This window comes from Dama dama, chromosome 13, assembly GCF_033118175.1.
Source record: "Dama dama isolate Ldn47 chromosome 13, ASM3311817v1, whole genome shotgun sequence".
In the NCBI taxonomy this organism is placed as follows: domain Eukaryota; kingdom Metazoa; phylum Chordata; class Mammalia; order Artiodactyla; family Cervidae; genus Dama; species Dama dama.
The window spans coordinates 65335921-65349248 of NC_083693.1; the positions used below are offsets into that span (position 1 = coordinate 65335921).

Sequence of the window (13328 nt, forward strand, 5' to 3'; positions counted from 1 at the left end):
ACTACTGTAAAACTGTAAATGTAATATCATTAACTAAGAACTTAGTAATGTTTAATGCACATAGAATAAGTGTAAAATATGTAATGAAACATTTATAAATTGATATCTATTTTGATTAACATAGAAGTGTACTCTATCAAAGCACTTTGTAAGTGCAGCAGATATTATCATTATGATGTATAGCTATTGTCTTTAATGATTAAATAGTATAGCCTAATTTAAAAAACCTAAACATTTGGCTAAGCAATCATTTCTTCTATTTTTAAATTAACAACTTATCTGCTTTATTGCTTTTCCTGAAAGATTTTTATTTAAAAATTAATGCTAAAAGAAAGCCAATTTTTTTTAAGAATTTCTTTTTATTCCCATTAAACTTTTTTTAACTTTGTAAATTATCTTTCCTTTAGTTTTTAGTGAGTTTTGTTGAATAATAACGTAAGTAGCAGCAGAAATATATGAGATCTTATTGTATGATGTGCAGCTATATGATAGATACTGCTTGCTTAGTCTTTAGAATTTTGAAGGTAACTATTTAATAAACCACTGTTCGTATTCATAAAATAAAATGTTTCCTCCCCAACATGCAAAATTTAAAAAACACACATAAATAACCATTATCATTAGTTCACAAACATATGCTATGGACCATCTACTCTATATTATTTTATAGCTTTTCCAATGTAGTTTAGCTAACATTTTAGAAATATGTATTATTTCTAAATTCATATGCCTGTTTAAACTTCATTATCTCAAATGATACTGATAGAATGTCATGAAACAGTATCATAATATACATATAGACATTATTTTGATGCAATAAACATGTGATTTTTAAGACTTTCTTAATAAACACACATGTTTATTCTTTGCTAAAACATGTTTCTGCAAGTGCCATACCTATATTTTGCAGGTTTTTACTTACCTGATTATGACAGTCTTGCTGAAAACGTCCTTTGCTTTGAAAGCTCCTTTTAATTAGGAATAAAAGCCCTACCTCCTTAAAGCCATGATTTTTCCTTCCAGGAAACCCCCTCCTTCATCAAATCAATAAACCGTAAAACATGGGTTTGGCACTGAAACATGCATTTTTCTATTTTTGCTCCTTACTAACCAGATAACACATGAGATGCAATGCAACTTCCACAAAGAAATCTTAACCTTATTGGTGTCTCTGAGCACGACGCTGTGCGACCTGCCTTAGATTTGTAGACGCTGCTGGTGTGGCAATTGCATCTTATGTGGGTGTATCTGGTGTTTTATTATTTGTTTTAGAGTGTCATTTCAATGTAATGTGCTGTTCTTTGTGTCTTTGTTGTCTCTTTTTTTTCTTTGTCCCCCCAACAGCATTTTGTCCCGCACAGGGAAGAAGGAAAACCAAGATGCCTCCAATTTGACAGTGCCCATGACCATGTGTCTTTTTCCTGTGCCATTCCCACTCACCCCATCTCTAAGACCGCAGGTCAGTTCCATCAACCCTACTGTTACTCGCTCCCTCCTTTACAGCGTCCTGCGAGATGCACCCTCTGAACGTGGCCTGCAAAGTCGTGATGCTCACTTGTCAGACTACCCTTCTTTGGACTATCAAGGCCTCTACGTGACTTTGGTGACTCTCCTGGATCTAGTTCCTTTACTACAGCATGGCCAACATGGTGAGCATTTAATCAAAACTTTTGAAAATATACATGTACGCTTATGGGTACTGGAGACCCTTGCTTGTTAGTATAGTACATTGCCTGAAAGGTCTTTGTGTGGCTAAAGCCTTTCTTACACTGAAACTTAATTATGGTTTCTATCATTTGTTCTATCATTTTTTTGCTGTCTTATGGGCAGAGGGATGTTATCCAAGTGGGTCTGCATTGGGGGCAATGGGCTTGAGAAAGGAGGAAAACTATAAAAGGAATTTTCTTATTCACCCCGACCTGCTTATCATGGCGACTGGTTGAAATTATGGTTTGGGGGTTGTTTTAAAAACAAGTCAACCCCCAGAAAAATGTAAGAAGTGGAGCTTGAAGAACAGGTCAAGTCTACTAATTAATCCTGTAATTTTGGGGAGCAAATCACAGAATCTCCCTGGGACTTGTTTTTCCTGTCTCCTAACCCAGGAGACTAGATAAGAAGAAATCTCTAGGAACTTCTCCAAATTTAACTATCAGTGGTTTTTAGAAAATGTTGACCACACGCTACAGTACAGTACAGTGGTGCTGTATCCTGCGTATAGTATATGCATGCTGCGTATGGTGTATATTATACATGTATTAGTGACGCTTTATGACAGACACCCAAGAGCATGCTTCTTTGCTTAACTCTTCCCCTTCCTGCAGTCTTTAGTCAATTTCATTAGCTTGCATGCTTACCACATTCTTCTAACCCATAAAAAGGAGCTCAGTAATATCTACTGCTTAAGTATTAAATATAGTAAGTCCTCTACATATGAATGAGTTATGTTCCAAGAGCAGATTTGTGAGTCCAGTGTGTTCATAAGTCCAACAGAGTTAACCTAGCTACCCAGCTAACACAGTCGTAGTTATATAGTGCTGAACTGTAATAGGTTTAAAATACTTTTCACATAAATAATACATAAAAAACAAACACACAGATATAAAGAAAGCATTTTAAGTTTTATTAAACAGTACCTTGAAAAGTACAGTAGTACAGTACCATAGCTGGCATACAGGGGCATGTTTGCATATTTGAAAATTCGTAATGTGAAAGTTTGTATGTAGGGGACTTACTGTATTGTATGTGGGAGAAAAAGGATTTTTTTTTTTTGTAGCAAATGAGCTTTTAATACATCAGTTGTCTTAACTTTAAAAGCACTGATAATTTGGTCCATGGAGGTATGATAACCAAAGTTTCACTGCACAAAAAGTTGAAATTTGAGAAATGGGTTGGTGGTGGTGGGGGTTATTTTGTCTTTTAGTTATGGCTAACTCACCTAAGAGAATGCTCAATGGTTTATTTAGTAAGATGTGTTCTTAAACATTTAAAGTCTGCTTTTAAAAAACTGGTAAAATAATGATTATTAATTTCTTATATTTGTGATTCTGTATTACAGTGAATATAGAAAAATGTAGAAACTTGTGAGTTTGTTTATTGTACAATTTTGCTGCTATTTTAAGCCTAGTCACTTTTGTTGTGATCCTATCCCAGCCGAGAACTTAAAGGTGATGTCTCTCTGAATATAATATTGCTGGAGCTTACTATGGTGATGAACTTGCTAGTGCTTTTCCTTTGTGACTGCCTGCCTGACCCTGGGATGGGCCACTTGTTAGGGCTCCTTGATTAAGATAAAAGCCTTCTGTTTGGTATCTTACAGCCCATCTAACTGCAGTTCATGTGTAAATTGTGACAATTTCAGGGAAGATGATTTATATTTTTATTCTTATATGCACAGCTATTTTGTGACCTTCCTCTTTTCTGTTATCTATGGGCTGTGTTCTTATTCTGCATAACAGATCTTAGAAGGTAGGAAAAACTCACTAGACCATCCCTTAGAGGTTCATGAAACAGTACAACACTGCTTTGGTCGATCTGAACAATATCAGAATTGCCAAGGAAGCTGGAAGCAAAGGAACTCTGGCTCCCGAGCTGAAACTTTTGAACAAGAGTGACTGAGGGGTGGGTCCTGAGGATCTGAATTTTTCAGTGGCTCTCTGGGTGACTTCTCTATGTACTGAGTTGGAGAGCCCTTGCTTTCAGGGCCGGAGGCTGTGTCCTCACGTGGGGCAGTGTAGCGTGCCCAGCAGAACTGCGTTTTTGTTGTGGTTCAGCTGCTTACTCTCACGTGATCTTCGGCAAGCACTTCCATTCTCAGGCCTCAGCCTCCTCCTGTGAAAATTACCCCGGGGCGGGGGTGGGGGGCTTCAGGCTTCTTTCCGTGCCTGTGTTCTGTAACTAGACTAAAATGCAGCCGAGGTGTCTGTTGTGCACAGCCGCAATCAATTCTTAATAAAACACTTGTGAGTTTTCTGTTTCATCCGTTTGAGCCCAAGGTCGACTGACCCTCTCCTCCCAGTGTGCAGTATGTCTCTCTGCTGTCCATCGAGGGGGCAAATTAATTCTAATGATAATCAGAAATAACATCAAAATAGCAACCAAAGTAGCACTAAGAAGCTCAATCTGCTACCAGACAAACAAATCTAATAATTTCTTTTAAAAAGGATACGAAAGTGATAAAAGTTTTCATTGTCAAGACTTGGCTGATGATGTGAAATGCAGAAATCTGAAAATATATACTCGTATACTCAGTGTGATGTGATTTGGTCTACGTGCATTCTAACGCTAAGTAGTTGTGATTTTTGAATGTCTTCTATTTTTACTCCTTGTGCAGGTAATAATAACAGTAACAATATTCATATTCATAGTAACGGCTGGTAGTTGTGGAGCACACATTTGTGTGCCGTGTTAGGTACTTTATGTTTTGTTTATTTAAATCTCATAACAATCCTAATGAAGTGAGGTAGGTATTGTTCCTATCACTCACAAATGTTGATAGAAAGATCACTGTTAGGGGGCACGTCCTTCTGTGATATTTGATAACTAAATGCACAGGGCTGTGCAGTATTAGTTTAGCACTTCCTTTCGTTGGTGTGTGCTGAATCTGCCACTGTGCTGGAAGATGCCAATTACCTCATTGCCCGAGACTTCAGATGTAGGAAGATTGTTCAATTGATGGAGCAGAAATAGTCCGGTTTTATTTCCAGCCTTGCCCTTGAGTTTTCTGAAACTTCCCGTGAGAAAATAATTTAACATCTTTGTGCCACAGTTATCTTGTGTAAAATGTAATGGAGGTAAGAATGCTGGAGGGATTTCAGGATTCATTATCACGTGAAAGTGCTTTTGATTTATGAAATCAGGGAGTAATATGACTGAAGATGGATCAAGTGTTGAGGAAAAGTTCATGTCATAGATACAGGTGACCTTTGAATAACTCAGGGAGTTAGAGGCACTGACCACCTCCCCCTGCCCTCGCCCTGCAAGCAGTAAAAAATCAGGAATTTCTGCTGCTGTCTCTGCCTCAAAAACAAAGGATTTGATAAATGACTCACTCAAGGGCAGGGAGCTGAAATGGTTTGGATAGAATCAAGACTCAAATCCTAGTTCTTTGGGTTCCATTTGTTGTGATCTCTAATTGACCACAAACGTCCTCCTACACTTAGTTTAAAGATCTGTAAAATGAAGATGAAAAAATAGTCAAAAGTGTTAGTTGCTCAGTTGTGTCTGACTCTTTGTGACTCCATGGAACTGTAGCCCCCCAGGCTCCTCTGTTCACGGAATTCTCTAGCTGAGAATACTGGAGTCCCCATTCCCTCCTCCAGGGGATCTTCCCGGCCCAGGGTTTGAGCCCGGGTCTCCTGCATTCTCCATCCTGCAGGTGGATTCTTTACCATCTGAGCTACAGATACTATAATTATTGAAAAAAAAATCCATGTACAAAAATGGACCCACACAGTTCAAACCTGTGTTGTTCACAAGTCAACTACATTTGTATTTTTTAGTTCTATCACTCATCAAATACTATGTAGGTGCTATACAGAACTCTTAAAAGAAGGGAGTGATAGTTGCTTGTAATTTAAACCAGTTCATAAAAGCTTAAAATGTAGTTAGCTTTTTTTGTTTAAATGCAGGATATTCAATGACTGATTACTTGATTCTGTTTTGTAGATCTTGGACAGTCAATCTTTTATACAACTACGTGTTTGCTCCCCTTTCTCAATGATGATATTCTGAGTACTTTGCCCTACACGATGATATCAACCTTAGCTACCTTTCCTCCGTTTCTGCACAAGGATATTATTGAATATCTTAGCACATCTTTTCTACCAATGGCTATACGTAAGTTCAATCTTACCTAATACTAGATTATTTTTATGTGTTATATGATGTATGAATGGAAATTGCTTTTGCTGTTTTAGGTTTGTAGATTTTAAAGATTATAATATAATCACTGCTGTATATATGTGCTTTGATTGAAATTCAGTCACTTCAGCATGAATAGTATGGTGAACATCAAAGACAGGAAAAGACAATAATACCTTAGGATTATTTTATGTACATAGTTTGATCTTATTAGGATAGGAAGAAAGAACGAGTCAAAGCACAGTCTGCGTTTCCTACATATAAATTAGAGTATTTTTTGCAACTTTAGAAAAAAAGATGGAGCAAAATGTTGTCTGGGATGTAGAAATTCTTACCTTTTGCATCTGAAGGCAGCAGGGTGTGCTGGGAAGAACAATGGATAGAGTCAGGGTATCTAGATATTCTGTAGTCTCACTTCTGTCCATAATCTGCTCTGTGAGATTGGGTGATGATAGTATCAGCTTTCCCTCACAAGAGTGTTGTGATAACACAGTGAGTCAAAGTTTATGAGAACACTTTGAAAAAAGCAAAAGCTTCCGACTCATGTGCCAGGTACTGTTATGAACATGGATTCAATTTGAATTCTGCTTCATTTTTATAAACAATTCTGCGGGCTTGTTATCCAGATGTGATAACAGAGAGAAAAAAAGAAGTTGGGTGGTGATTTTTATGATCAAAATCCTTCTAAAGTATTTTTTAAAGAAATAGGTGATTAATTAATTTATATGTCAGTAGATAATCTGAAAAGATTATGGGTTTAGGAGTCAAACAGGTGTAGATTCAAATCACAGCTGTGCTACCAACTAGTTGTATGAGCTTAGGCAAGTCACCTAACCTTTCTGTTTGTAAAGTGAGAATAGTGATAGTACTGCCTCCTAAGGGTGTTGTGACCATTGAGATGATTGACTGGAACATTGGTAGGTGCTGGCATAACGCCTCGTGTTCAGTAAGTGTTGGTTTAATTCTCTCCTCTCGACTCTCATTCTATAATAATGCCTGTGTTGGTCACATTCAGTTCCTAGAGATCATTTTTTAACTGTTTTAATGTTATGCACTTAACGATCGTAGTACCGTTAAGTTGTCGCTTTGTAATAACAATTGATAAACAAATGTACCTTTGAGCCACATTTACTTATTTTACACTTGAGTTTAATTTTAGCTGTGGAATTGTAATTTTCATGTCTTTAAAACAGAGTCTGACTTCTGCCTAAATTATATAGCTATTAAAAATGAGCAGACTGATTATACTGTTCAAGTAATAGAATATTTAATTCTGTTTTAGAATATTTAATTTAGTTCTCTTTTTTCATTCTGTGTAACTCTATTGATAAGTACTCATGGATACAGCCTTAGAATTGTATGGCTGTTATTTTTTTTAGAAGTATGTTGACAGTTAAACTTAAGTAGAGACTTTAAAAAGAAAAGAATAGCAGGTGGGTGTGTATCTTTCTGAGTGTAACTCACTATATCCTTCCTTCTTAGAAATAATAATTTTGGAAAAGGTACTACATATATCAGGCCCTTGGGGTTATACTTAGGAGTGACTGAGCATGTGACAACTGGCAACTTGTTTCTTTATCCTAGATTATTAGTTTCTAATTAATTAGAAATGTATTCCAAGACATAGACTGTAGTCACGTTGGAATCCTTACTTATTTAAATGTGTGAGCCTTGGCAAATAGTAAATTGAGTTTATAAAATCTGTGTGAAAATTGTAATGCTAGTTAGTGAAGTAGCTTGGTGTTTATTTAAAGGGTAGGGACAAATCATTTCTGTCTCTGGGACCCTATTTTTCTTTAACTATGAAGGAGAGGTTTAGAAAAAATGTTCCATCTCTAAGGTTATTTCTAGCTTAATTATTCTAGGTTAAATAACATCAATCTTTTTTTATGTAAGAGGCATATCTTCCTTCAATGCAATCGCTGATCTGGTTCATTTATTTGGTTGCTCTGATTTTAGTCTTTTAGTTTTGACTGTTTCATTTCTTGTCATCATTCCTGAGATTCAACAGTAGCCAATCTTTGTCATCTTTAAATCTTTGAGAATAAGTTGTGATACTTACCTTTAAAGCCAAATTCTGTTAAATGATTCAGGTGTTTCTTTTGTCCTTATTTTTTCCTAGAGTAGATAAAAAGGACACAGATCCAAAGATGGAGGGAATTGGGTTCCAGACTAATCATGTCAAACTGAATCGATATAAGAATGTATATCTGTTGCTTGTATCCTTGTTGGTTTTATTTTGGGAAGTTGTTTCCATGTTCAAAATTTCTGACCAGAACTAGAGGGGAGCATTTGATTTCTATGGGGATATTTTTATCTCAGGCCTGAGATAAAGGACATTGCATTTTCTGAGTACTTGATGAAGTCTTTAAGACAAAAAAGCTTTTACCTCTTTGGTATGTTATTTGCAAAGTCAAATGTGATACACGGACAGTTTTTCAGGTGTTAAATGATTATATCATTAAGGACTTAGGAGATGAAACTCTGAACTCTCAAGTAGACCTAATGAGGTATTGCAGCTCTTTCAGTTGACAAGCCCTGTATCTATGTCAGTTAAATCTATTATGCCATTTTTGTCAATAAATCAAGTACCGTGCTTTTATTTTAAATAACTCCTTTGAGGTGCTACAAAGCAAAGTGTAATTTATTATAAAAATTTCTTTGACATAACCTTTTTTTGTTAATGCCTTGTATATATATTAAGATATATATTGGTAAATATATATCTTGTATATACATTTGTATATATTTATATTATATATATATATTTATATATATAGTTGTATTTATATATATTTTTATTTATGTTTTGTATACATATATATATACAATATATTATATATATATTAAGATACACTTGTTTTTATTGTATATATATTAAGATTGTATATATAGTAAGATATATATATCTTGTATATATATTGAGATACACTTGTTTTTATTCCATATGTATGCAGTAAGCTTTGTGTAATATATATATATATATAATATATATATATATAAGAATTGAGAAAGTTATTTGCATTTCACCATGGAAATCTCTCTTTTTCCATGAAGGTTCTGTATTGTGCACCAAATTGAAGTTTGGATGTTGGCAGAGAAAAGGAAAAGAGGTCCCAAATGAACATTATTTGATGTAGCATACATTATTTTAAAGTGAATAATAAAGCTGAACAATTAAATCTGTGAAAGATCCTTCTAGTGGTTTCTTGGTATTCTGAACTGTAGTCTCATCTAGTTTCTTTTCCTACTTTAATTTCCTCAAAAGTCACTTACCTTTAGGCAACAAAGGTTCACTTAGATCTTTGCATGGAATTAAAAGCAATTGTATGATTTAATTGAATATCTGCTTCTAAGCCTTTGGCCCTGTATCATTTTTTTGTTCTGCTGCTACCACAGAGGATGCATGTTATGTTCTATGATATTGCAAATACTAATAAGTAAATATAATAGAAAAAAACACAGTAAAATACCAGTGTAAGATATTGATGAATTTAAGTAGCTAATGATTGTTTTTGTAAGGTAGATATTACTATACTTCTTTGTTGTTCAGTCACTGTGTCATGTCCCACTCTCTGTGACCCCATGGACTACAGCATGCCAGGCTTCCCTGTCCTTCACTATCTCCTGGAGTTTGCTCAAACTCATGTCCTTTGAGTTGGTGATGCTATCTAACCATCTCATCCTCTGTTGTCCCTTCTCCTTTTTCCTTCAATCTTTCCCAGCCTCAAGGTCTTTTCTAGTGAGTTGGCTCTTCACATCAGGTGGCCAAAGTATTGGAGTTTCAGTTTCAGCATCAGTTCTTCCAGTGAATATTCAGGGTTGATTTCCTTTAGGATTGACTGGTTTGATCTCCATGCAGTTCAAGGGACTCTTAAAGAGTCTTCTCCAACCAAAATTCAAAAGCACCAATTCTATATAATAGTATACTTTAGGAGCTTTAATATTGAATTATGAGAAATATTTTGGAATAGGAATCCAGAAGCACTGAACTGTAGTCCCTTGATTGTTGGCGAATCTCACAATCTTATCTAACTTTAGTTTCTTTAGCTGTAAATTTGTGAATAATTATAACTTTCTTTGTCTGCATCACAGTGTTTGTTGTGAAGGCCATGGCATAACATATGAGAATGGCCTTTGAATGTTGTATGATGTTACACCAGTTTATAACAGAGCGAAACACACAGTCAAATGACAGGCATGTCAAATCTCATTGCAACCCTTTCCAATATTCTGCTCAAAATTACATGTTGACCTGAAATTTCATCATCTTAAATATTGCTTGAAATAAGGGGCCATCTGCTGGGGCTTGGGAATTTTTCCCGAGAATGTGTCATGTAATAACAGTAATTGTTATACCAGGTTTTGATCTCATAGAACCTGACAGAACACCTCTTCAGTATTGAGGGGCAATCCTGTCTCTATGACTTTTTTTTTCTCTTCCAATCTTAGCATATATTTTAATGCTGCATAGACTTCAGGGTCATGGTATCTTTTGTTGAACTGATATGACCTGACAGCACAGGTATGTTATGCTCAAACCCTGTCTCATGGAGCACAGTTACCTCTGCTTACACAAACAGAGGCCGCTTGCTAATCCAGGCAGCACAGGAAATGGTTCTGTCATATAGCAGAACTCTGGCATCAGAATGTTTTTTTTCTTCCCAGGTGATTCCCTTCCCTGTACCCCTTAAAAAGGTAGACAGCATCCAATAATTTCTGAGCTGGTCTCCCAGCCTCTACTCTTAGCCCTCCCAGAGCCTGCTCTCCACCAAAAAGTCAGAGCTATCCTCCAAACATGGAAATCAAATTATGTCATTTCCTTCTTGAAAACAACTAGTAGCTTCCCATCACTCCTGCAAATCAAATTCAACACCTCTGCCTTGCTATGTGGCCCAGCTTATCTTACTACTTCATCCCTTGCCTCTGCTGGCGTTCACTCTGCTGGGTTCATATTGGCCTTGCTGCAGTTTCATAAAGGCACCAGGCTTTGCTTTTGCTCCAGGCTTTTTTCCTCTGTCTCACAAGCCCTTCTTGCAAATGGTCACATGATTTGCTTCCTCACTCCCTTCAAGTCTCAGCTCCAGTATTACGGCTTCCCAGAGGCCCTTCTTTACCTTCAAGCTCAAACAGGACCTTCCATCATTTTCTACCTATTTCCTTGCCCTGCTTTGTATTTCTTCACAGGAATTTGTTTCCTGTTCCTCTAGAATAGCAACAGAACTGTCTGCAGTCATGGAAAGGTTATATAAAATTCTGTGCTGTTCAGTAGAGTAGCCACTAGCCACATGTGGGAACTGAGCACTTGAAACATATCTAATGAGACAGAGGAACTGAATTTTTAATTCAGTTTCCTTTTTGAGATTTATTTTTTATTTGTAGCTGCGTTGGATCTTTGTTGCCTCATGGGGGCCTTCTCTAGCTGCAAAGAGCTGGGGCTCCTCTTCTCTGTGGTGCGCTGGCTGCTCATTGCAGTGGCTTCTCTTATTTCAGGGCAAGCGCCTAGTAGCTGAGGCTTGTGGACGCCAGAGCACAGGCTCAGTTATTGTGGCTCATGGGCTTAGTTGCTTCACGGCATGCGGAATCTTCCCGGACCAGGGATCAAATCCATGTCTGCTGTGTCGGCAGGTAGATTCTTACCACTATGCCTACTTTACTTTTAATTAGTTTAAATTTAACCACATGTGGCTACTATATTGTACAGCCTCCATAAAGACAAAGACTTGCCTGACTTATACACAGCTGTGTCCCAGCATCTAGAATAATGCCTCATATGTTGGAGATACTGAAAAAATACTGTGTGACTAAGTAAGTGACTGGAGCATTAGCTATGAAGTCAAGTGACTTAGGCCATAGTCCTAATAATTAGGTTGGTATTCTTGTGAAAAATTTGATTTCTCTTTTATAAAATGGCTTTTCCTCTATACTTTTTTAGGGCTGAGAATCATATAAGAGCTATTTCTGATAACGTATTAGGAATTATAAAATGCAGGAACAGATTAAGAAATTGTTGTTCACAGAAGAAGGGGATTATATAATAATTGTTTTGGTAGTGCTAAGAGGATCAGGTCTTAAGAGAAATAGGTCTTAAGACTTAATTGTATTTCCTGAGCACAATATTGCATGTAAAATTTCCTTATTTTGATTAATTCTCTGGTTCCTTCCATTGTATGTGGCTTTGACCTTATACATCCTCATGAGAACAAGCTGCATGTCTGCGTCATGCGTTTTTTAACAAGATTCAATAAATGATGTGTGCCTCTGCATGTTTATTAAATTGGAATTGTGGTGACTTTGTTCGGTCCATTAGAAGACTAAGAAATTGCAAGGCACAGTCTGTTTAAAGAAGTGCTGGAGTCGGTTTCCGAGGGCTTGAGTCAGGGGAACACTCTTGGCTTTGGTGCTGACCTTTCTTGAGGGAGAGCATGGATTTGTAGGGGTTAGGAGGGACATCCAAAAGTCACCAAGCCATTTGGACTATTCTCCAAATGAACTTCACCTAAATCATCTGAGATATTTGGGCATCTCTCCCACTGTGTCTTCAGGCACAGTGATTCTCAGCCTCCTTTAATAGTAGTTTTCATTTTTAAGAAACACTTATAATTTAAGTTTGAAATGAGTTTAAACAAAGGTGAAACACTTGTCCCCAAAGGAATGGATATAGTATACATATAATTATTTTTCCTCGTCTATGTTGAAGGCTACACTTTCTTTTGCTTTTCTCCCCTTTAACAAAAGAACCCAAGGGTGTGCAATTATTCCTCCCACATCTGGACACCTTATTAAATATTTCCTTTCTCTTTTTCCCAAGTTTTATTTATTTAAAAATTTTGGCTGCACACTGCGACATATGGTATCTTAGTTCCCCAACCAAGGAACAAACCTGCATCCTCTGCATTGGAAGGCAGAGTGTTAACCGCTGGACTGCCCTGGAAGTATTTCCTTTTTTATCCTCATCCCTCTAGTAGTACTTCTCAAATGTAGCTTCAAGGTCCACTTGGTCAGAATCACTTGATGTCTTTATTAAATGCAGCTTTCCTGCTTCCCAACTGAGTTAGACTCTCTAGATATGGGGCCCCTGAAGCCACATTTGAACAAGTATTAGTATCAGCCATTCAGTCATGTCTGACTCTTTGTGACGCTATGGATTGTAGCCCTCCAGGCTCCTCTGTCCATGGGATTCTCCAGGCAAGAATACTGGAGTGGGTTGTCATGCCCTCCTCCAGGGGTTCTTCCCCCAGGGATTGAACCTGAGTCTCCTGCATTGAACTGAACTTGTAGCTCAGTCGGTAAAGAATCTGCCTGCAGTGCAGGAGACCCGGGTTCGATCCCTGGGTTGGGAAGATCCCCTGGAGAAGGAAATGGCAACCCACTCCAGTATCCTTGCCTGGAAAATCTGCAGTCCATGGAATCGCAAAGAGTTGGGCACGACTGAGCTACTAACACTTACTTACTTACTCCTCATTGCA

General features: G+C 37.1%; 1 protein-coding gene across 2 annotated transcripts in view; it reads left to right on the plus strand.

The window, feature by feature from the left end:
- Positions 1 to 1517: 1517 nt before the first annotated feature.
- The window catches only part of UNC79 (unc-79 homolog, NALCN channel complex subunit), a 212596-nt gene continuing 200785 nt past the window's right edge, over positions 1518 to 13328 (plus strand). For both annotated transcript variants that reach the window (XM_061159335.1, XM_061159336.1), the window contains exons 1-2: positions 1518 to 1649; positions 5665 to 5835. In XM_061159335.1, coding sequence (XP_061015318.1) covers positions 5748 to 5835 — 88 coding nt within the window. In that variant the 5' untranslated portion in view covers positions 1518 to 1649; positions 5665 to 5747. The remainder of the gene's footprint in view (positions 1650 to 5664; positions 5836 to 13328) is intronic.